The sequence below is a fragment of the Alternaria rosae genome (genome assembly GCF_020736505.1).
Source record: "Alternaria rosae strain MPI-PUGE-AT-0040 chromosome Unknown BKA58scaffold_6, whole genome shotgun sequence".
In the NCBI taxonomy this organism is placed as follows: Eukaryota; Fungi; Ascomycota; class Dothideomycetes; order Pleosporales; family Pleosporaceae; genus Alternaria; species Alternaria rosae.
In genome coordinates, this window is record NW_025763575.1 from 118,438 (window position 1) to 141,743 (window position 23,306).

General features: G+C 52.6%; 11 protein-coding genes across 11 annotated transcripts; 6 read left to right on the forward strand and 5 right to left on the reverse strand.

The window, feature by feature from the left end:
- Positions 1-31: 31 nt before the first annotated feature.
- BKA58DRAFT_386052 (uncharacterized protein) lies at positions 32-2,955 on the forward strand. The gene is made up of 2 exons (XM_046170429.1): positions 32-627; positions 920-2,955. Exons 1-2 carry the CDS (start codon positions 507-509, stop codon positions 2,626-2,628), a joined length of 1,830 nt encoding a protein of 609 aa, XP_046023857.1. The 5' UTR covers positions 32-506; the 3' UTR covers positions 2,629-2,955.
- A 714-nt stretch (positions 2,956-3,669) lies between these two features.
- BKA58DRAFT_458542 (uncharacterized protein) lies at positions 3,670-5,333 on the forward strand (the record flags this gene model as incomplete). The annotated part of the gene is made up of 2 exons (XM_046174674.1): positions 3,670-4,651; positions 4,709-5,333. 2 exons carry the CDS (start codon positions 3,670-3,672, stop codon positions 5,290-5,292), a joined length of 1,566 nt encoding a protein of 521 aa, XP_046023858.1. The 3' UTR covers positions 5,293-5,333.
- A 1,110-nt stretch (positions 5,334-6,443) lies between these two features.
- Positions 6,444-8,923, forward strand: BKA58DRAFT_386056 (endonuclease/exonuclease/phosphatase family protein-like protein). The gene is made up of 4 exons (XM_046170430.1): positions 6,444-7,642; positions 7,778-8,206; positions 8,263-8,306; positions 8,499-8,923. The coding sequence occupies exons 1-4, from the start codon at positions 6,601-6,603 to the stop codon at positions 8,820-8,822; spliced, it is 1,839 nt and encodes a 612-aa protein (XP_046023859.1). The 5' UTR covers positions 6,444-6,600; the 3' UTR covers positions 8,823-8,923.
- A 1,737-nt stretch (positions 8,924-10,660) lies between these two features.
- BKA58DRAFT_186363 (major facilitator superfamily domain-containing protein) lies at positions 10,661-12,463 on the forward strand. The gene is made up of 4 exons (XM_046165492.1): positions 10,661-10,924; positions 10,975-11,357; positions 11,410-11,555; positions 11,602-12,463. The coding sequence occupies exons 1-4, from the start codon at positions 10,757-10,759 to the stop codon at positions 12,453-12,455; spliced, it is 1,551 nt and encodes a 516-aa protein (XP_046023860.1). The 5' UTR covers positions 10,661-10,756; the 3' UTR covers positions 12,456-12,463.
- Positions 12,464-13,833: 1,370 nt separating this feature from the next.
- BKA58DRAFT_469858 (uncharacterized protein) lies at positions 13,834-14,740 on the reverse strand. The gene is made up of 4 exons (XM_046175161.1): positions 14,407-14,740; positions 14,245-14,356; positions 14,097-14,183; positions 13,834-14,046 (listed from the first exon to the last, which is right to left on the reverse strand). The coding sequence occupies exons 1-4, from the start codon at positions 14,506-14,508 to the stop codon at positions 13,880-13,882; spliced, it is 468 nt and encodes a 155-aa protein (XP_046023861.1). The 5' UTR covers positions 14,509-14,740; the 3' UTR covers positions 13,834-13,879.
- An 831-nt stretch (positions 14,741-15,571) lies between these two features.
- BKA58DRAFT_386062 (uncharacterized protein) lies at positions 15,572-16,496 on the reverse strand. Its single transcript, XM_046170431.1, has one exon. It carries the CDS (start codon positions 16,287-16,289, stop codon positions 15,606-15,608), a length of 684 nt encoding a protein of 227 aa, XP_046023862.1. The 5' UTR covers positions 16,290-16,496; the 3' UTR covers positions 15,572-15,605.
- Positions 16,497-16,748: 252 nt separating this feature from the next.
- Positions 16,749-17,768, reverse strand: BKA58DRAFT_469860 (uncharacterized protein; the record flags this gene model as incomplete). The annotated part of the gene is made up of 1 exon (XM_046175162.1): positions 16,749-17,768. The coding sequence occupies exon 1, from the start codon at positions 17,742-17,744 to the stop codon at positions 16,749-16,751; it is 996 nt and encodes a 331-aa protein (XP_046023863.1). The 5' UTR covers positions 17,745-17,768.
- Positions 17,769-17,930: 162 nt separating this feature from the next.
- On the forward strand, positions 17,931-18,576 carry BKA58DRAFT_469861 (uncharacterized protein; the record flags this gene model as incomplete). Its single annotated transcript, XM_046175163.1, has 1 exon — positions 17,931-18,576. The coding sequence occupies exon 1, from the start codon at positions 17,944-17,946 to the stop codon at positions 18,574-18,576; it is 633 nt and encodes a 210-aa protein (XP_046023864.1). The 5' UTR covers positions 17,931-17,943.
- On the reverse strand, positions 18,501-19,190 carry BKA58DRAFT_421353 (uncharacterized protein). Its single transcript, XM_046172774.1, has 3 exons — positions 19,035-19,190; positions 18,848-18,972; positions 18,501-18,789 (listed from the first exon to the last, which is right to left on the reverse strand). Exons 1-3 carry the CDS (start codon positions 19,147-19,149, stop codon positions 18,601-18,603), a joined length of 429 nt encoding a protein of 142 aa, XP_046023865.1. The 5' UTR covers positions 19,150-19,190; the 3' UTR covers positions 18,501-18,600.
- Positions 19,191-20,137: 947 nt separating this feature from the next.
- Positions 20,138-21,529, reverse strand: BKA58DRAFT_402387 (cytochrome P450; the record flags this gene model as incomplete). Its single annotated transcript, XM_046171715.1, has 1 exon — positions 20,138-21,529. One exon carries the CDS (start codon positions 21,527-21,529, stop codon positions 20,138-20,140), a length of 1,392 nt encoding a protein of 463 aa, XP_046023866.1.
- On the forward strand, positions 21,441-23,298 carry BKA58DRAFT_458556 (major facilitator superfamily domain-containing protein; the record flags this gene model as incomplete). The annotated part of the gene is made up of 1 exon (XM_046174675.1): positions 21,441-23,298. Exon 1 carries the CDS (start codon positions 21,730-21,732, stop codon positions 23,296-23,298), a length of 1,569 nt encoding a protein of 522 aa, XP_046023867.1. The 5' UTR covers positions 21,441-21,729.
- Between the last annotated feature and the right edge of the window lie 8 nt (positions 23,299-23,306).

Below are 23,306 nucleotides of genomic sequence, written 5' to 3' on the forward strand. Positions count from 1 at the left end.
CTCAAGCGCTTACTCTATTTTCCTAGCCAATCACACCCGGCACCCTACCATTTCGCCTCAATGCGCGCAAGCCTCCACACGAGCTAACTTGCGAGGTTGACAACCTCCATGGTAGGGATGCGCTGCCATTGGGCGCGTACAGAATGGTCAGGGACAGGGCTCATCTATAACATGCGAGCCACTGTCGTCCTGTGAAGTGCGAGTGGTTCGCTGTTCCTGACGGCCAGACCTACAGGATTGCGCATTCTAGAAGCGAACCATCCGTTGCAGGACAACACACTCGTCGACAGGCTGCGACTTTATCCGAATGGTTCGCGCAGTCAGCCTTTCCTCTCTCATCCTTACCTCTTCCTCCAACCTTCTTCTACTACTCTCTTCTAGTATCTGTTAGTCTTTGCTTTTGCCTGCTTCAGGCACCACACTCTCTATCACGCTTCTTGTCCGACTGCTTTTGATCATTTCGATGATGGGTTATTAGCTGTACTGGTCTACAGCGTGAAAAGAAGATGGACTACGGGAACATGCAAGAGAAGGAATCCAGGTCCCCATGGCTGGCCATCAAATTTGGATGCTGTGCATCAAAAGAGGATCTCGTGGACGATGGGAGAAATGCGCTTAGGGCCGCTGGTAAGTTCGATCTCTACTTCCACTCTCTACCCTCATGTCTGTTCCTTCACTTTGCGCTCTCTTTTCTGCAGTTGTCTCTGCAGACTTCTGCCTCGACCATAGCAGTCCGCTGTCCGTTGGTTCCCAACTTCAACGTTCTTGTTGAGATGCACCATGCCACTCGCTTACGCTCTCCTTAATCTGCTCGATGCACGACTATACCCGGGCGATGCTCCGACAGATATCCAATATGTCGGAGCCGCATAGGGTAATTCCGATCGATCCAACACAACGCTAACATCTTGACGCGTAGGGGAGACTGATATGCGCATATGCTACGAGCAACCGCGTCCCGTACCCCAACCTTGCGCGGAGCCAACACTTCAACGCCCATCGACAAGCCAGTCGGTGAGCCGCCATGTCTCGCAATGGGTTTCAAACAGTCGCGAGTACGCTACACGTGCTTCGTCTCGTGCAAGCATCTCGACCCTTGCGCGACCAAGGCGCTCCCATTCAAGGCCTAGCATCAGTCGCCCAACTAACTTTCGGCACTTCGATGGTCTTGACGATATGCCTTCAATGCTCGATGATGCTTCCATGCCTACTCGCCGTCGTCGTAGCTTCCGTCCGCTTGAGCTATCCATCTACCTTCCTGACGGTTGCGGCCATCTGTCTCCACTGCCTGACTTCGACGGTGAGGATGCCTGGGCTAGCCTACCATCGCAGTTGGAGCGTCCTGCTGAAGCCCATGTCCGCGTAAGAGACTCACGTACGAGCTCTGTATCTTCAAACCCTTCTGCCTCATCATTCGTCATCCAACGTAAACCCGTTGGTGGGCCGTCGCGAAGGAGCAGTGTCCAGAGCCAGAAGAGCACCGCCACCCACGAGAGGAGACTCTCAGGAACCACCATGGGTACCATGGCTACGCCCACTCTAGCATACTTGCCAGAGAACTCGCCGATTGCCGTTGATCAGATGCTTGAGAAGCCCACCATCCAGCGATCGCGCACGTCCGGCACCTTGTCGCCTGCCCGTGTGCTTTCACGTCTCCCATCGCCGTCGCGCAATCGTGCCAACACTGCACCATCTTCTCGCCCAGGAAGTCTTCGCCGTACAAAGACCGACGTAGATGATGCAATTCGCGAATTGAACACCATCATCGAGGAGCGCCGTGCCAGCGCCTACCGCTCGCACGCCCACTCACCCGCACTTATCAACCGTCCCCCACCCTCTCCTTCTCACCACGTACCTTACATCGCGCCGTCTATGCGTATGCACGTCCGCTCTGAGACCCTTTCAGACATCGGCTCTGCATTTTCAGCTCCTCTGGGCTTCAAGCCACTCGCCACCACCCCAGAAGCTACCGCACCTCGACGAGCAACGATGGGCCTTACACTCTCCCCACCATCCTTCGCTCACACCGGCCCCTTGACCTCGAACCCCATCACGCCACCACCACCCGCCACACCCACCACACCCATCGCCCGCCTAGGAGCCTGGCTCAAGCGCTCCACCTCCACCCTAGCCTCTTCCTCGCGTCCCACAACGCCAAAGACAGCAGACTCCTTCTACCAATGCTCGCCCTATCCCGCCCTCCCCACCTCAACCTCTCGCCCCTCAACATCTGGCTCCCGCACCCTACACACCCGACAAGAAAGCCAGGAAAGCAACGGCACAGCCACCGTAACCCTCTTCTCTACTACATCCTACGCTTCCACCCGCTCCACCTCGCCTACACCAACGACCCACTCTCTCGCCTCCACAGTTGCTACGTGCTCGCCGCCCCGCAAACTCCGCCGCGTACCCGCTCCTCTGACGCTCGTCAAGGAGAAGGAGATTGCTGCCGAAGCTAGTCTCTTGAGCGCGACGACAAGGAAGAGTGTTATCATGAACGTCAAGCCGCCTATGAGTCCTAACTTTGATTTGCTCAAGGGTATGGAGATTAGTGCTAAGGATGTCGGTGTTAACGGTAGAGCAAGCGCCATGGTGATGAGTCCTGGAGCTGTTGGTGTTGCTTTCTAAACATCTCCCGTTAGTACGAGTCTCCTATTATCATCGGTTTATCGGGTCTGTTCAGGGGAGTTGGACATCAGGTTTGGGAACGGAAAACGGAATCTAGGACTGGATGGACATGTATGATTTTGGACTCGGATTTTCTGGGATGGACTTTTGGTTGGGTACTCTTTGATGTTGTCATGTCTGTTTTTTGATATCCCCCTCTTCTTCTTCTAGCGACTTGGGCATATACCCTCCGTTTCACTCTCCTGTTGCAAGCTGTCTCGCTTGTACGGGGAGGCGGATGCCTGGGCGTGTATTCTTAGCTTCTTATAATTTATACCATTTTTTCCAGTCTGCCGTTCCAAGTTCGTGATCACTGATGCGGCTTCCTTCGCAGCTTCCATTGTTACGACGACGCTTTGAACGGAGGAAGGACGCTATACTCTTTCGGCAGTAGCGTTTGCCTGTGTCACATCCATGGATATTGTCCCTGGGGGCCCGTCGTGTTGTATACATACGCTTGCATCTCAATTCATAGACAGGCTCTAAGCTAATGTAGACATCTACCTTAAAAATTCGTTTGCAGAATTTAACACAAATTCACACGGGCGTACTCACGGCACTAAGAGATGGTAGAGCCTGTGTTGCATGTCCTGGGTTTGCTGCATACGTACTACTAAATCTTTACAATTAGACAGGCTCTCAGATAACGTCTACTTCTGCCTCAAAAAATCTCTTGTAGAATGCGACTGGAATTCTAGCCATCGCGCTTGCCATCTAGTGTGTGAGGCAATCCTTTCCACGCGCGCATCGCGATTGCTTCATTCTCAAGTAAACGCAAGAGCCTAGCTCCACAAGCTCTTTCACCTTCGATACATCGACTTGTTTACTCCCACCTTGGTATCTTTTCGACAGCATTGCGTTGCATTAGTAAGTGAGTGCCCACTGAGAGACGCTGTTTATTGACGTGCTGAGGTTATTGGTCTTCCTCACTCGCCTTGCGAACATAGTATCGTGCCCAAATTCGTACCGAATTGGCCGAAGCTTGTCCGTATTCACATCATCATGGTCCACGCTCTCGAGATCGCCAACGAGGTCGAGATGCCTTCGTCTGACGTCGACGGCTTGAACGCGGATCTATACGCATCGGACCTTCCTCTATCGCTCGCCAGTGGACTGGCCTCACTCCAAGCGACAACTCATCCCACAAGTGTCAATGGTCCCACAGAAATTGAGCTCGCGTCTAGTCCTTGCTTTGCCAAACCAGTATCCTGGCACGCGATTGACGCGGCCATCACGGAACGCAAGGCCAATATGCAGCAGGACATAGCCGCACAGGAGCTTCGCGCTGCGAAGCGTTGTCTGGACCTGCGAGAGAGTATCACTCGCACCGCCCAGGCGAAGATTTTCGACCCTGATCCGCTCGTTGTGCCCAGATCCTGGCCGATATCGGGAACTCCCATTAGGATGTTGGTGGAGCATCCTACCTTGTTTCAGGAGTACCTGGAAGGCGAACGGTTTTCCCGTGTGGCGATCAAAATACGAAGGGAATATCTTGAAACCGAAGACTGTGTTTCACCAGAGATCAGACGTCTTGCTGCCATGGAGGCAGACTTCAGGAACACGCAGTCGTCAAGGGCACTGGTCGATCTCCTGCTTGAGGCCATCCAGCATGTGACGCAAAAGCTCGTCTTAGAGATTACGGAGGGTGAAAAGACTACGAAGAGGCCTGTATCGAAGCTATGTCGTCGCCTGTTGGCTCATTCGACCCACACGAACGGTGAGCTCATTCAGGCCGTAGAAGCAATCAATGATATGGAACGAGAACATATGCCATGGCGATACAACGCTCTGGACGGTTCCAAGAATACTTCGCCAATCTCGGACATACCTTCTGCAATCCCTCCACTAGACTCACCGCCGGCTGATGATATCTGTCTTTCACCGGAGCCAATCTCTTCGCCAACACCGAACGAAACATCTCCGTCCAAGGACCCGCGTCGGCTCCGTGTAAAGTTCCAAGAGAATCTGCCATCACGCAGTTCAGGTACGTGAGATGCATTCCAGCTCTGTAGGACAACTACTAACTCTTTGTTACCACCAGGTAAATGGAGAATACCACGCAAGAGCCAATCAAATCCCTCGCGCAAGCCACTGAGTAGTCAGTCCTTGCCCCGTGGGCAGCGAGCTGTGCAGATGAGAGGTAGGAGCCACTACCGAGATACCGATATTAGCCATTTGACACATCCCATTGTGATGATGGAGTTCAGCAAAGGCTATTGGTATAACGGCCATTGGTATGAGCACTCGCAGCCGCGTCAGTCGTCTTCATCCGAAGCAAGGCCAACCGACCTCAATCCCGCTCCTGGTCTCATAATTCATCCTGCGGCTTCAAGGCCAGCGTCAACAAGGCCGGAAGCAACCCTCTCGCCAGAGTCTTCGCTCGCGAATACTGGCAAGAAGCGTCAGGCAAGCGAGGAACTGCCTGTTACAAGCGATTGCGAAACAAAGCCGGCCAAACGACCCAACAGGAGTGAACGCGACGGAAACGCCCACTCCGAGCAAGTAGAAAGTCGCGATGCCAATCTCGAAGAAGGCGTGTCTATGTTTCACACATCTCCTTCAGCACGCCATCCCGCTAATCATTCAAATAGACAACATAGTGCGATCGGCGTGTCCTATACCTAGCTCCCGGATGCAAGAAGCGCTTATAGACGCATGCAGAAAGAGGGATGAGCGACAATCGAACGAAAGGAAACATCTGATTGATAAGTGCGATGAGTCTACATTATGGGAGAAACAATAGGGAGGGTTTTTGGAAGCCGGGCGGGGCTGTTTTGATGGAAAGGAATGGGTATGGTGCATGCAGTGAGGTCGAGGTATTGCGCGTTGTAAGGTCGTGGGGAGACGGTCGGTATCATCAATACCACTATCAACCTCGGAAGCCCGCTTTGATTCAACAGCGGTTCTGAAGTTGCGTAACTGTGGTTTTGCGTGTGCTGTATCTCTTCTCGCGTCTCCACACGTGTGTACTCTGCTGTTGAGATAAACATGAGCTGTAAAAGACGCGGTAGGAATAGCGCACCTTCCCATAACGTAAAAACCGCGTCGACACCGGTTATATACTCACAAGCGGAAAGCACGCTCCCACGTCAACCTAGGGAAATGCTAAATCGGGCTGCAGCCTACATCAACATGGAAACATGCAAAGTGGCTAACTTAATGTCGAGGTAGGCTCCAGACCTATCTAGTTTCTTGCTTGTATAAGGTGCTCCCGTTCGTAAGCCGTCCATCTCAGTGCCCAGCCCTCTTCATTCAAGATCCAAGATCCACGATCCATCGTCTTCCCGCCTCTCATGTATACTCCACCGCCACACCCCCCAAGCCGCGCCTCCTATACCACGCATAAAAACATCCATTGCGCCATCCCCACACGTGTCTTATCTCTCCCACTTGATTGATAGCCTAGCAGCCACGCCTAGCGGATGTCGCCGCTCAAATCTCCCCAACTTCCCGCTTTCGAACCAATCACCGTCCCACCTTCCCAAAGAAGCTACAGCCTCGGCCCGCGCCAAACCAGGGTCCAGCGCTGCACTCCGACCAACCAAACCACGCGCGTCGCTGCACGCGTCGAGTATACGCACAAGATGTCAAGAGAATCGGTGGTATTGCCAAGGGCTATCGGGGCTCGCGCATGGCCGGTGGCATGTTGTTCGCTGGCTGTGATAGGCAAGTCGCGAATATGAGTTAGTCGAGCGTGAGGTGGGGAGATGTTTAGTAACGAACGGGTCGGACGGCCAGCGGCGATAAATGTCAGGAACAGGTCAAGCGGAGTGTAGCGCGATCGTCATTGATAGACAGCAGCGGGACCGGGTTCTTGGAACACGCTTTTTCGACTTGGTAGTATGGTAGCATGCGGATTATAAAAAGATAGGGCCCGAGCCTCAATTCTGGAATACGCTATTCCCGTTGATCCCTTTGTTTTTACCCTTCGTTATGGCGCCTTTGACGCGACTTCTTGCCCTTTCGGCTTCAGTGGCGGTTTCTACTGCGCTTACGATTGCGGAGATCAATGGAAATAAGTTTCTCTCGCCGTACAGAGATCAGACGGTTTCGAATGTTACCGGTGTTGTTACGGCGAAGGGGCCTGATGGTCTTTGGTTGCGATCGACACAGCCTGATCGCGACGAGCGGACATCCGAGTCTGTATACGTTTTTGGTCGCACGTTTGGTGCGAACTTGACGGTTGGCGATACTATCGTTGTGGGAGGAAAGGTGGTCGAGTACCGCTCAAACAAGGACTACATTTACCTCACCCAGCTTTCAACACCGGTATTGCAGGGGCGTCTCGGCTCTGGTTCTGCTGTAAAGCCGCTGGTAATTGGAAAGGACACACGCGACCCTCCGAACGAGCAATACAGCAGTCTGGATGGCGGAGATGTTTTCGCCGTGCCGAACAACGTCTCACAGATTAGCGTAGCGAACCCGGAGCTACAGCCCAAGAAGTATGGTCTTGATTTCTGGGAGAGCTTGACCGGTGAATTGGTTACTGTCAAGAAGCCTACTGCACTCACCAAACCCAATCAGTACGGCGACACCTGGGTAGCTGGAGACTGGAAAGTTTCTGGCCGCAACGACCGTGGGGGACTGACCTTGACCGACAAGGACGCCAACCCAGAGGCCATTGTTATTGGATCTCCTCTCGACGGAACCAAGAACCCCACTGGCACCAAGATGGGCGATTCAGTCGAGGAGATCACCGGTATCGTCAGCTACGCTTTTGGCTTCTACCGCATCCTTCCCACAACCGCTATCAAGGTCACCAAGAGCCAGAAGCCTGCTCTTCCTCCGGCGACCAAGCTTGTGTCGAGCGGCAAGTGCGATGGCATCACCTTTGGCGACTACAACGTCGAGAACCTTGCGCCTACATCTGATCACCACCCTGACCTTGCCAACCATATTGTGAACTACATGAAGAGCCCAGATATCATCTTCATTCAGGAGGTACAAGACGACAACGGTCCCACCAACGATGCAGGTTAGTGATCTAGAGAGCTGTCACAGCGTTTCCCTCTCCCCCTGTTCGAATGTCGTACCCGGCGACGGAGCGCATACGAGCCGCACCACTCGTCCCGCGTCGCACGCATTGAATAGAATCGTCTGACTTGTCTAGTCGTATCCGCGAACCTTACTCTCAGCACTCTCACTGCTGCCATCTCAGCAGCCGGCGGCCCCAACTACACATTCACTGATATTGTGCCTGTTGACGATCAAGACGGTGGCCAGCCAGGTGGTAACATCCGCGTCGCCTATCTGTACAAGCCGAACCTGATTCGCCTCTACAAGCCTAACCCGGGCGGTCCACTCGATGCCAACGAAGTGCTTGCTGGCCCGACATTGAAGTACAACCCTGGACGTATCGAGCCGGCAAATGACGCCTGGACAGCGAGCCGAAAGCCGTTGGCTGCACAGTGGGAGGTCATAGGAAAGGCCGGTGCGAAGAAGCCGAACGTATTCTTCACGGTCAACGTGCACTTTGGCTCAAAGGGAGGAAGCAGTAGCTTGCATGGAGATGCTCGACCACCAGTTAATGGTGGCGTTGGTAAGTTCATCAATCTGAGTAAATTCGTGCAACATTCGTTAACGATATGCTTCTAGATGATCGTCTCGAACAGGCGCGTCTCACCGCAAATTTCGTCAAGGTACGTTGATATGTCGGTTGCGGCTCGATGCGGCAAGGCGGCGCGGAGAGGGGTGGCTGCAGCACGCTTCTCGTACCTTCGTCCTTCGGTGGTACCAAGAACGCCACGCTCGCACGAAAGGAATGCCTTTTGCTGCCCCTGAAGATGTGAGATTGATGTGAAGATGAGAGCACGGCTGACGTAGAATTGCAGGATATCCTTTCCAAGGACAAGAACGCCCGTGTCGTAACTGCAGGGGACTTCAACGAGTTTGCCTTTGTGCAACCCCTCGAAGAGTACACCAAGATTTCGGGGCTCAAGGATCTAGATGAGGTAGTCCGCGAGGACGAGCTCGAGCGCTACACCTACCTCTTTGACATGAATGCTCAGGAATTGGACCACATGTTCGTCTCGCCGTCCTTGGCCAAGAAGAGCAGGGCAGACTTTGAGCACATTCATGTTAATACATGGCCGGAGTATGATGCGCAAGTCAGCGACCACGACCCATCGGTAGCGAGACTGGATGTCTGCGCTTAGACGATGCGTTTCGATAGTTTACTAGACGCGCATAGCCGATGTCCGCGTTTGACAATGCACATATATAAATACGAAACGATAACCAGACTCTGATTCTAGATGCTCTTGCGTAATTGAAGATGAAAATAGCAATAACTGTGTGTTGGAACTCACCTTTCGTATACTACCAGAAGGCTTGTTGCATGTGTTGAGATGTCAGTACGCAGTATTAATGCTATGCTTCATTGCGGCGTGGTTGGCCAATCTCTCTTCTTACCATGTTTACGAAGAGGTGAGAGAGCACGTTCCCGATGCTGACGGCTGCTTACAACAAGCTAGGGAGCCCTGTCGCAGGCGGGCGTATTTTGGCATGCATTCGAGCTGTGCCGCAGCAACGCAACTAGATGATCGCGCAGCACGCAATTAGGAGCTGCGGAACGTTGAGATGGGTGGAAGCAGGCAAGGGGCTCAGTCAACGCTCGCTGATCTTTTTGGATCCCATCTGATGGTCGGCCACGCGACAACCACATGGACGATCGGCTTGGTGCGCTGTTTGGCGTTTCTAGGCATGACATCGTGTGCGCCATCCAGGTGTTTGGATTCGTAGGTCATTCGCCGGGGCAGCGCAACGATTACAAACTGCCTGCGGTATCGCCGTGGGCCACGTGCGTATAGCCCAAAAGTCAATGCAAATGCCGTGCCCAGATGTCGCTTGTTAACGGTAGCCCGGGTTCAGAGACCGTCGCAAGTAGCCTCAGACCAGTGCTGTCGCTATCCATGGTGCAGGGTGCTTTGACGCAGCCATGCAAGAACCAGCAGCTTCCATTGTTCCGCTCGCGCCGTGGGTGTTGGACGGCACTGGCGAATTACAGGAGGCCAGTGCTCCATTTATCCGATGCAGCCATCTGGGCTCTCGTCAGCTTTATCCCAGTGGTGGACAGCGGGATTTCCAGAGAGCACCAGAGTGCGCGATGCCTGGAGAGCGGGGCGGCCTATGTGAGTCCGGCCGACTCTAGCGCTGCCAAGCCACTCCACAAAACCCCCGGATGATGGGCATGGCGGGGAAGAGTCCGCTGTTTGATGCGCGCTGTGTTGGAAACTCAACACCAGACCGTGAGAATCGTGTAAGATTGAGGCGCTGTAACACGACGTGACTATACTTATTGAGCGAAGCTCAGCGAAAAGCTTCGTCCTGCCGGCTGAAAAGAATCACCCTGTCGCCCAATCCTTATCCGCGGCTCCATGCGTGAGGGCGTTGTGCCAAGGTCTTGGTGGGCGTTTTTACGAGGCTTCGAATGGTCTCGTCGGCGGTGCCCAGAGATGCCATTTAACGCAAGTCCCGGTCGTTCTGGAACGCAGCAAGTTCCCAATACATGCGCTTGGTCCGGAGCGAGGAGGGGCTCTGCCTAAAGAACGATATGGTGGAATAATTGCTTTCGTAGGGGCCGCAGTGGCATCGGTCCGCACTCCTAGGATAGGGATTGGAGTTGGGAGGCTGAAGTCCAATCTAAGGATACGCGCTTCCTTTGGATCCGCCGAGTAAACGTACAAGGTGATCGGTAAAGCACGAGAGAGGGTGGACTCCCGCAGCGCGTCGGTTGGTGACAGATTTGACAAGCCAGAGGCAACGTGGTACTGCAGCCGATAGCGCCAAGCGGAGGCGCGTCAAGATATCGCGTCTTCGCCCTCTTCGGCGCCCTTACCACCGCCACGCTCGGACGCAGCAGCAGACGGGCTAAGTCAGATCCACAATCTTGTCCCATCCAACCGCCCCATGGGGTCCCGGGTCGCGCTAGGTTAGCTGGTCATATCAACCCTAGCAGGGTCCGTCTCGTTTCGAGCGACACACCCACGGTGTTTGCGAGCCTGAGTACATATAGAGACACTTGGCTGCCCCTCTTACGGACGTTTCCTCAGACTCTTGTACTCCAGTCCACCCTCAGGCACCAATCATCATGGCAGCCGTACAGCAGCACTCCAGCCTCGAGGTCAACGAGGCCAACGAGAAGGGCCAACACATCTACGCCAACGACATTGACAGCTCTCGGATCAGCACACCAGGAGATGTCGATGACCTGCCCGACCCAGACGTAGGCAAGTCTGATGCCGAACGCGCTGCGCTTGTACGACATGCTCTCATTTTCTCGTCCTGTAACTCGCTGACTTCTAGTAGGACAAAGCGTTGGTCTGGAAGATGGACAAGTGGCTGATCCCATGGCTGTCGCTATTGTACCTGCTCTCCTTCTTGGACCGGACCAACATCGGCAATGCTCGTGTCGCGAACATGGAGCCGGAGATCGGAATGAATCCTAAGGGCCGCGACTACAACGACGCGTTAACTATTTTCTTCATCTCTTACGCCGGTTTCGAGCCGCTGACCAACATCGCCATCAAGAAATGGTCCCCTCGAGTCTTTTTCACGGCCATCATCCTTGCCTGGGGTATCGTCATGACACTGATGGGTCTTGTTCAGAACAAGGCGGGCCTTCTCGCATGCCGTTGGTTTCTGGGCATTGCCGAGGCTGGCCTTTTTCCCGGTGTCAACTATTATCTTTCGTAAGTTGCAACCTGCTTTTCGGACGGACGTTCGTCACTGACAATGTTCAAGCTGCTGGTACAAACGCCAGGAACTTGGTTTCCGTGCTGCTTTGTTCTTCTCCGCTGCCGCGCTTGCTGGTTCTTTCGGCGGTCTCTTGGCTGCCGCTATTACTCAGATGGATGGTGCGGGTGGTTACTCCGGTTGGCGATGGATCTGTATGTCTTCACAATCTAACCACTTGATGCAAGCTAACATGCGCAGTCATTATTGAGGGTTTGATGACTGTATTCGTCGGCATCTTCTGTTGGTGGATGGTTTTCGACTTCCCGGACACGGCCCGATTCCTCACACCCGACGAGAAGCTACGAGCTCAGCGTCGCCTCAAGGCCGATGGACAAGCCCGCGCCAAGGTTGGAGGCATCGACCGCCGACACGTAATGGCCGCCCTTCGTGACTGGAAAACTTGGGGATATGCTGTCATCTACATGGGCTGCTTGTGCCCTTTGTACGTTTTCTCGCTCTTCCTCCCGACGATCCTACTTGCTATGGGCCACAAAGGTACCAAGGCCCAGCTCTTGTCCGTCCCTCCTTACGCAGCTGCTGCCGCCCTAACAGTCCTTATCGGATGGGTCGCCGACAAGACTAAGAAGCGTGGTATCTGCAACCTCGTAGTTTCGGCGATTGGATGCGTTGGATTCGCCATGTTACTTGCCACCACGAACGCGAAAGTCCAGTACGCTGCCACATTCCTCGGTGCCATGGGTATCTACCCCACAGTCTCCAACACGCTGACCTGGGCCTCCAACAACGTCGAGGGTTCATTGAAGCGTGGTGTCATGGTTGGTGTCGTCGTCGGGTGGGGTAACATGAACGGTGTCGTCTCGTCCAACATCTACATGCCCAAGGAGAAGCCGCACTACCGTACCGGCCACGGCATCGTGCTCGCCTACATGTTCTTGTTCCTTTTCGGTGGAACCCTCTTCATGCACATTGCGCTCAAGCGTGAGAACAAGCTCAGGAAGGAGGGCAAGCGCGACCACTGGGTACAGGGCAAGACCGAGGAGGAGATTGAGGATATGGGTGATGTGCGGCCCGACTTCTACTACACTACCTGAGTGTTGATGATGGAATCATGTAATCGTTTCTTCGATATCCGCGTGCGCGTTTGGTAGTATAGTAGTTCTTCGAAACTCTAGCCCAGGAGAATGGGTCACTTTCCAAGTCAGCCTTGTATGCAGAGGGAATAGTGAGGCAGTGATCAAACGTCAACTCCACTTACTTTTCTCCTGGAGAGGCTTTTCGATTGCGTAAACAAAGCTCTCATGCGTTGGTGAAGTCTTGGTGTTCAGAGTTGTCGCGTCGACCTCGGGATTTAGAGTGGAACGGGGCAACCACACATTAGCCGCATCTCACTGTGCCGCTCGTCCGAATTGCCATCGATCATGCACTACACAGAACTTCGAGCTGGAGAAAGACGCGCCGATGGGAAACCGTTCTCATGAACCCGCGGAAACACGCCTCGAAATGCAGGGAGTCGAAAATTGGCGGCGCTGTCACCGGTGTCGCGATGTTCGTGGGAACGAATGCGATGACGTCATCTGGTTTCTGTGAGAAAAGCGCGTTCTATCGCTATACACCAACAGTTTCCCTTCACTGACAGACCTCCTCTTTCGCGATCCCTTCAGAGTTCTTCTTCAGGCGTTTTCACGCATGTGTCGAGTTCTCACTTCAGACTCTGCTATTTCGGAGCAGGTCATTTCATCATCTCCTCGCATGAACCATGTCCACACCAGCACATCCGGTGAATGCGTTGCTTTCGACTTTTGACCCAACGATACAGAATACCACAATCCCGTATACGAATTTGATAGGCTTCGAAATTTGTGAAGACAAAGGGGGTAAAATTGGACGAGGAGATGCAAGCGGGCAACGACCCCGACGACCTCATATATGTTGGGTCTGCCCCACAATTATACGCCATCTCCAGCACCCTCAACCTACACCAGGGAACCCAAGCCCATGGTAAATCTCATAGCATTGGCCTTGCAGTATAAGGGTAGCTTGCCGTGTAGGGTACACTGTAAGAAGACCGCCAAGGCACTTCACGGAGCCGCTTCCGGCTTATATCCGCGGATGAGTATTTCCAAGGGACCTCAGCGTTTGAGGACGACCTAACCGAGGGTTGTACATTTCCGTTTAACCCAACGTGCCAACATCTCTCGGATATGCTCGACGACAGGGTATTCCTCTTAGTAACCATTGGGAAGTCAGAGGAGGCCAGCGCTTTGGAAGCTGTCTGCGTGTACTTGTCAATGTTTCGTTGCTTTCCAAAAACATCACGAACTGATCAGACAACCTCTAACAGGTTCAGATAACCGGATTTGATCATTTCTAGATGGGAGAATGCGCGACATATTCGGTAAAGACAGATTAAACTCGCACATGAGTCGCAGGAGCCAAGGGGAAGACGTTCGAACCAAGACTAGGACACTACACAGGCATATCCGGAAATACCAATAACCCAGCTACCTCAGTCCTTCTACAAGCCGAAATCCTTCGCCGTAAAATTGCTCTTGCAGGAGAAGACGCGACGGCCTACTGAACGGCTACCACAGCTGGCGCAATCGTAATCGTCCGAGGTATCAGGCGTGCACACGCCCTTAGAGCCACTGCCATCCGCGGCCTCCATGTCGAACCCTTTGTCCTCTACTCAGATTGTCAGCTTGGGACATGATGGTAGACCGACGAGTTCTCACCATAGATAGTCCAGTGCATAACGCCCTCTACATGTACTTCGAGTTCTGTCACCACACTATCCGGATAAGCGCATCCACCTGCTGGGTCTAAGTGCAGATGTGCAAAGTCAGTGTTTGTTTCACATCCAGTTCGTACAGAGACAATTACCATTACCCTCGCAACGAACGCCGCCATCACTTGCGTCGTCCGTTCCAGGGATGTTGGATGAGTCACAGATATTATTGCAGTCCGGGGGGCCATCAAAGAACTTCCACCCCACCTAGAGCTGCGTTAGTAATACTTTGATTCCACAGACAATACACGTCTTACGTAGGCTTCACCCGTAAAGTTGCTGTCTTCGAACGTGTAGATCACGAAGTCTGCAGTGGCGAAACCGACAACAACAGCGAGGCAAGGAAGGAATAGACGCATCTCGAAGGAATGTCGAATGTATGCTTTCTGGAAGATGCTAAAGACTTGCGATGGAGTTGGGAGTAAGGGTGGCTCAGTCTCACACTTTATATAGTGACTTCCTTGAGGGACTCCATGCTTCTCATCTACAGACGTCTTTCGCCCAGAGGTGCCAACTCCCTCAAAATCAAGCTCGTGGAGGATCCATGGTCGACGACTGGTAGTGTCTAGGATACAGTCAGCGCGTACAAGCAGTGCCTTGTAATAAGGCGAACCTCGCTTCCCGTTCCGTCAACAAAACATTCCAATGACGATGAACAGCGGCGCGCTCGCAGCGCGAGCAACGAGTACTCTGCAGCAGGGCGTAACTTTGGCTGCCTTCGTCGACGATACACGGCGTGAGGGCTAAATCGAAATGTGCTCCTAACAGTGAAAAGTCCTTGGGGCGAAATGGAAACGCTCGATGGGGACTTGAAGTCTGAATACCCGGATGCGCCAAGGATTTCAACGACATAGCCGAGCTGTTAAGATCGAACAATGCCTATGTACATGGGCTAAATCGCGCAACACTAGATACCTCGGCTCCACGAGGATCATCATCATCGGGACTCTATCACTGCTGAAATTTCATATCACCTATTAACTACGAGGGTGTTCCTGGGGCTATTGGACACATACGGAGCTTCACCAGCTGTGGCAGACTGGCGGGAAAGACCACCAGTACTTCAGTGGATTTTGGATATTATACAAGCAAATTCGCATGTAGCATGAGCAGATGACTTCTGCTACAGTACCATTGATTAGAGCATGTTGACTTTAACGTGTAAGCAAGAAATCAGAAACCAACCGTCGGTGCTGCGGCACAGCACTTGGCCATATAGGATGATGAGCTTGGCAACATGGAATCCTGAGCTTGAATACGTCAAGAGGTGAAGCTAAGTGCTTCTTCGTGATCTGCAACTTTTGGTTCCCGAGAATAGAATGCGCTGTCTTGAGACCGAGCACCTACCCAGAGGCGCAATGACGCAGTGCGCGACATGTTGAATATGGCAAGGTTTCCCTGGATCAAGCGATGCATAGCAACTAAGAATTCATAGTATTATTGGGCTACCGAGGTTTTATAGCAGCAGGCCTCCGATTACACCAGCAGCCACGCTAAGAAGACGACCACCACCAACCACACTCTTCGCATTAGCAGCACCAGTAGCATCTGCCACAGCGGCACTACCAGTTTGGCTCACACTTCCAGAACTCGCTGCAACACCTGTGCTTGCGCTCATCTCCTCCACAAATCCAGATATCGGATGTGATTTGTGCAAAGTAGCGGTGGATATCGCAGCATCGGTCGTAGTGGGTTCCGCGTCGTGGCTGAGTTTCTCCACACCAGCCGTGATCAACAATTCGAACGTGCCTACACTCTCGGCATCGTATGTCTCTGTGCTACTGCCGGGAAAGTTTGCCTCGGTTCCACCAGCCGTCTCCTTGCATACCGCGCTCTTGGCAATCACGCAGTCCATTGTAGCGGTAAAGTCGGACTCTGGGCTTGGGTCTCCCATGTTGAGATTCCAAGTCGAAGGACCGAAGACGAGGGTCTCAGCGGGGAAGAGACCACAGTCGCTGGGGGTAGCGCAGGCGAGTGCAAGAGTCGTAGCAGTGGGGTTTGCGGTGACAATGGAGCCGTACATGTTGGGCAAGACCGAGCCATCGAAAATGTCGCCAATCCATGGGACTGCCATAGTTGCTGGGTCATTTTGCGCAACAACTAGGCTGATGAAGGAGGCAAGGATGAATTTTGAAGCCATGGTGACTGAGTCGAGCTTGTGAAGATTATCAAGTTTGAAGGAGTGAAATTGTCGATGAGACACAAAATTTGTAACGAGCGACTGTGTGAAGAACGAGCGACGATGAGCGATACTCACAATTTGTCTACAGCGAGAATTCTTATATATAGAATTTTCGTGTCGCGAGGCCCTCCATACTATCGTTAATCAAGCTCTTGTGGCGTTCAATAGGGGCGGCTGGCGCCTGGTCTTTAGCGACCTCGGTATCTCGCAAGTTCCCGCTCCCGCGAAGGCTCAACGCGCACTCTAGACCAACACGACGGTGAGGTTTTGTAGAGAGCTGTGCTGTGAATTGTTCTATACTGCTGTGGCTCGCTGGCTATCGGGATGCAAACATAGCTCGTAGATGCGCCCTCGTTGTGCTTGTTGACATTTTGGCAGTCGTACGATGCATCTGGAACCGAGGGGGCTCGTGCACAATTATTCGACATGTTCTTTCGGACTGTGGCCCACTTGGTCCAGCAAATTGTCCCACCATGTAAAGTACGGCTCGTAGCCTCCGCCGCCTCGTGCATGATGGAGGCTATGCTTTCTAGCTCCGCCTCCCCAGCCCTTTGGCAAGATCTTCTCATAACCCCACGGTAGATCCAGCCCCGAATGCAGCTCTACTAATAGCCATACGAATATTGGTACAAACAAAGTCCGCGTGAAGACATGGCTCTTTATGATGTTAAGGCTGAAGTTGGCTAGCAGCACCAGGCCCAGTCGCTCGAATATGTGCAGCTGGTTCGTGGTCTGGGGGTGTATCTCGGCGTGTCGATGGTGCGGTGCATGCCATCGTTTGACCACGGGTATGACATGAAGCGAGTAGTGGAAAAGGAAGAAGAGCGCATCGTAGAGGAAGAAGCTCGTCGCGAGCTCGAGGGCGATTCGGCGGCTAGTAGGAGGAAGGTCTGGAAGAGCGCGTTGTGTTTGCAGGGGCGAATACATCGTCATGTTGTGCAGTGTTGGCACCAAGAACGTACTGTGATACGCCGTAGTGGAGTTGTTTGCTGCGATTGCTGCCGCTGCCGCGTGGTAATTGCCCGACTCTAGCATTGCAGTAAGCGGAACATCGGCAAACTTCTTGATCATGGTCAAATCCATGAGTAGCAGCGGCGTCATGTATGTGACAGCCTCGCCCCATCGCCGCGAAGGGCGTCGCATCCCATGTGGCTTCCTAGCTGCGTCCCCCTCTTTTGTATTCTGCTGGATTGCAAATCTCCATTGCGGGTTTCGCATGAACACAACCGTCATAGACACCTCGATTACCGCGTAAAGAAGGACTGTCCATATCGTCTCAAAGGTTGACAGACGATATAGAGGGTTCTGTATCAGCCATTGCCACAGAGGTGTGAGAAGAGGTTGGTATAGGTCTGGGAAGGCGATGGAAGAGAGGAAGAGGGTTCCTAGAGCGGCTTGATACGTCAAAACCATCGTCAGATGTGGGTTCGAGCGAAGAGAACCCATCATGTATTGAGTCGCATGCATTTGCCTTCTATTGGCGCTCTCTGGGCATTTCTGACTCTTGACGTCATCCTTTCGGAACGGTTCCGAAGGCATCTCATTTCAGAATTCTATCTGACCCAACACTGTCATTCGATATCGCCCGGCCGGTTTGGCATTTACCGCAGTCATGCTAGACATCCAGCTTAGGCCGATCAAAGACACGCTCTTCGATTCTGTTACACCATTCGTTCCCTCATCTTGCTCGCCACTAGCTATCACCTTTTTGGCCTTTGCCTCAGGTGTGATCTCCTGCATTACCGCTGCATCCAACAACACTCTTGCGAGCACCACATTCTGGGCACTGAACAGGGCACTGGATTGTCTCGACGGCGCCGTCGCCCGAAAACGCAACCAGTCTTCGGATCTTGGCGGCTTTTTTGACCTCTTGGGCGACTTCATCATCTACTCGGCCATACCGATATCATGCGCTTTAGCACGCAATGAAGAGCCCAATGCAAAGAGTGTCTGGTTCTCAGTAGCTTTTCTGGAAGCATCATTTCACGTCAACAACTTTGTCTTGTTTTACATTGGCGCCATTCTAGAGAAGCGCAAAGGCAGCGGAAAGGATGGAAGCAGGGTCAAAGAGCTGACCAGCGTGGCAATGCGACCAGCACTTATCGAAGGGACGGAGAGCGCGGCTTTCTTCACAGCCATGCTCATGTTTCCTCGCTATCTGCAACATCTCTCATGGACAATGGCCTTTCTAGTATGCTTAGGCATTGCACAAAGGACAAAGTGGCTTGTGCAGGCGCTGAGCTAGACAAATGGTATCTAATGGAACTAGCTATAGAGACGAAGAAACCTCTTTCTGCTGCATGATGCCTTTCTCTCGAAGCCTCGAAATGACACTTTGTGCATTGCCTTTACAAGCCGCAAGCTCCAAATTGTTCATTATCTCTGAGAGACCACCATCGCTTCCGCTCGACACAATGGTCGGATAACGGATGCTGTTGGACTCCACGAACTTCTTCACCTGCAAATGGTCAGTACCTAGATCCTAGTACATGGAAGGTATCATCGTAACCACGAACCTCTCCAGACAGCTCGTCTTTATGCCACTGCACGATGTGGTATCCGGACTCAGCTTCTATTGCTTTCTTCGCTTCCACCCAAGCTGGTGTTTCCTTCAACGACAATCCACCATGTGTGATGTCACCTGCTGGGATGAGCATACTCGATCGCAGTATCAGACGAATGAGGTCGCCGAGGGAAACATACAGGCTGCACAAGCTGGGTTCTCCTCCGAAGAATGGCATATCTTTCGATAACCATACCTCAATTTGCCCATGATAGATGCGTCGGCATTATATAGGATGTAAAGTGTACGAGACATTCCTACGACTTGCTTCAGCTGAGAACAACGTGATGATGGTGATTGTGGATCAGGTTCAACTCGGTGGCTGGGATGAAGGGGTCGATGACGTGCATACCGCACGGACCATGGGTGTCAGTCAGCCGAGGAGCGCCCAAGAAGCCACCATGATCATTTGCATCGCATCGCATCTCATCAAGACGCTACTCACATGGCACTCCTTTCGCCCTGAAATGACATTTTCAGCTATACTGAACCTCAAGAATGCCAGCGGATCCAGTCAGGTTCAATAAGGCTGTCTCAGCAGCGCATGCCACAACGTCTTCCATCGCTGCGTTGTTGTTGCTACGATACTCGTCATGGCCAATTCTTCCATGGCCGAGCTCAGCTCCACAAGATGCTCATAAGAGAGATCGTCACCTAGACGACTCCCATAACCCTACGATCAATGGCCATAATCGATTGGCTAACGCGCTGACCGCATACGAGACCGCTTACCTCCTGTACGACACATATGCGATGCTTCGTGCACGTCGCATGAAGAACCAGTCAACATTTCGTGCTGCTTTACGCGTTGTGGCTCGAGACTCACCTGTCACTCTCGTCCACCACGTGCTGCTTTCATCCGCGTTACTTGTGCTGCAGGCGTACACTGCAGTCGGCAAGGAAAAAGGGATGTGGGTGATAACCGCGTTCTTGTTGATGAACGGCAGTACACCACTAATGCATGCGCGATGGTGGAACCGACAACGAACAGGAGCACCAAACACTTCCCTGGATATTGCCTTCTCGGCAACATTCGCTGCTTCAAGATTCGGTGTCGTCTACTGGATATTGACTAAATATGGCCAACATCATGGTCTTAGTCCGTGGCAAGCGTATGTAATGCTAAGGAAACGATGTCAGATCGGGACCGCTATGCTGGTTGGGTTGAATGGTATTTGGTGGACTATGTTGGCTTTCAACGTAGCGAAGAGGAACATCAAGCGACGAATACATTGAAATCTTGCTATGAAGAGCTACGCGACACACGTATCATAATCGGGTCTGATGGTCTCTGAGTGGGCAACTGCTTCATATCTCGAGCCCAATCCTCAGGCATCACCGAATCGTTTGGTTCCCACCCCAACCAACCGCGCACCCCACGCGGCTCAACATTCCCACCAATCTGAATTCCGAGGCGCAAAAACGTCTCTGCTACAGCTAGAGAGATCTCGCGGATTGCATCGCGACCCAAACAAGTCTTTGGACCCGCTCCGTAGGCTACACCGGGCGGCAGGTTCTTGTCAAGATATCGATCTGGATCGAACACATCCCAAGTCGACCCGTAAGTCAATGGATCGCGGCCACCGCCCACGAAGTACAGCCAACAGTCCCAGCCCTTTGGTATTCTGATGTCAGCCTGCTCTCCCGGCGACGAGACGATATTGTCTCTTGTTGATCGTCTCATGACACCCACAATGGGCGGGCTAAGTCGTTCAGTTTCCAATAGTATGGCGCGTAAGCGTAGCGAAAGCCTCCCTGGTTCAGTTTCACCGGCCAAAGTATCGGCCAGCGATCGACCTTCATTCGTTCGATACAAGAAAAGGTTCAACAGGAAGGCTGTCAACAGGGATGCTAGCGCTTTGACCGCGAGGCTGCTGGTAAAGAGGACTGAGTGCTTTGCTACGTCCTCTCTTTCTCTTTGGTTCGCGATAGCGAATGGACAGGTACTAGTTTCTTCCTCTAAATGACGCGATATCCTGTCTTGTAGCTTCTTGTTCGCCTCCTTGCCCTTTTTGCGAGGCGAATGCCAGAAGCCCGTGTTGACCGTGACTGGGAACAGCGAGAACTGGCCTCGAAGCAGGTCTTCCTGGAGACTCTCCATCGTATCAAAGAGACCGTTGTCTCGATCGAGACCCAGAAATGTCCCGAGCAGTATCTTCCATGAAAGCCTTTTCAGAGACTCATACATGTCTGTCTCCGACGTTGACGGCTCAGAAAAATGTTGATCGACCCGCTCAGATACTGCAGGAGCCAGCACCGCCTTGAGAGACTCCATCCTCGCTTCCCATGTCTGACGCATAGATGCATGTTCGTCACCATCCGTCAGTAACAAGTTTGGTGACGGGAAAAACGGTGCCATTAGCTCAGCATATGCGCCACTGGCTTCGTAACCTGCCGCGTCCTGGGCCAGGACTTGGTGAACCTGCGCATGCGAAGAGACAATTGCGACATTGCGATTTAGCACCTTTGCCCGAACGATAGCTCTATTCTCGACAGCCTCTGGGTGCTGTTTCTGGAAAGCGATGATGCGCGATGTAATGAATGACTCTGGCGAGTTGTGGAACGAGAAGCTTTCGGCAAAACCGCGTAGGGTCGAAGAGCTGCCCAGGGGAAGCTGCGGCTCTGGCTTAGGCATCGTGGAGAGTGGATTTGCCTGCGAACTACAGATTGCAGGAGCGCCTAACCTCATACCGCAACGGGTATCTCGGCTGCGGGGTGTGGTGAATGTTACGTCATCGATTTTGCGCCACTGCTTGGTATCCAACCAGTCTGGACACAGCTGATCCCGGAATCTAAGAGCCTTCACGTTTCAATACAATCAGTATCGCATCGAGAATGGATGTGAAACGTCCGTACGATGATGGAACGAAAAGGCCTTACCAAGATGAGGTGGTACCGACCACGCACGCGACTACTTCGAAGCGAACGCTGCTCCACAACGCCTATGCATATCTCTGCATTATACTCTTATTCGTCAACTACTTCCTCGCGCAGTACGACAAATTCATTCTGTCATACTTCCAGACTTCTGTGTTAGCAGATCTTTCACTAAGCTCGACACAATATGGCCTTCTCTCTGGTTACGCAACGGGCATTGTTTACGCCATACTCGCTCTACCCATCGCTTTCCTCTCGGATTATACTTCGGCTCGCGTATGGGTTCTGTGTGTCACGGCAGCTTGGTGGAGCTTATGCGTCATCTTTCAGTCTCTAGCAAACAACTTCGGCCAGTTATTCTGTGCCAGACTTGGAATGGGTATCGGACAGGCTAGTGTCGAGGCGCTATCTATCAGTCTCATTAGTGATTTGGTTGGATGGAGGAATGTGTTCATCGGAGAGAGTGTACTCTATGTTGGAGTATACATCGGCGAAGCCATCAGTGGCCAGATTGCTACTGCGTTTACGGAAACCGGCACAAGCTGGCGCATCGCTCTAAGAGCCATCGGTATCACGGGATGTGTTGTAGCGGTGCTATTAAGACTCGTCCTGCGGGAACCAAAGAGAAGAGAAAGTCTGGTCCAAATGAGCGCACGCCATCACAACAACAGCGTAGACGAAGATTTCGCCGACATACCACCGCATATCCAAGGCACATCGAGGTTGAAAGCAGCAAGATCTGATCTGCATGCTGCTTTCACTTACATCCTCCGCATGAACTCCTTCTGGCTCCTCGTTCTCTCCGCCGGCTTTCGTCAATTGAGTGGCAACGTCTTTGGATATTATATGCCCAGCTATCTCGGAGATACGTATCCCTCGCATACCGAAATATTCTCTCGTTACGGCATCATTGTCGGTGTCGTCGGGTCAGTCGCGGTACTCAGTGGCGGCATCTTGACCTCGGTACTGTGGCCACGGACGAAACTAACACCTGTCTATCTGACCGGCATCGGAGGCATGGTCAGCTCTCTTTTCGTTCTTCTCATGGTCTTCTCTCGCGACATTGCCAATGGCTCAGAAGACCGAGGCATCAAGATTCTCTACGGCGTTATGAGTCTCGCTTATCTCACTGCGGAACTCTGGCTGGGCTGTCTCTTCGCGCTCATTGCGCTGCTTCTTCCACCGCGCTATAAGACATTTGGTCTTGCTATCTGGGGTAGTGTGCAAGTTCTCATTTACTCTTCAGGCCCTCAGATCATCGGCCTATCGTTGATGGACGAAGAGACAACGAGTGAAAGCTACAGGAGGGTGACACAACTGTGCTTGGCAATCATCATCCCTATTGGCTATTGGCTGGCTGGTATTGGGTTTCTTCTCTCAATACCTTTGGTGAGGAAAGACTTAAGGGAGGAGTTTGTAATGGGAAGGTTGAGTGGTAGAAGGAAGGTTGGGTTCAGTATCTTCGCAGGGGTGCTGGCATCTGTCGTCATCACCTTGTTCGTCGTAAGCTTAGTGTATCAAGCGTAAATGGCCAT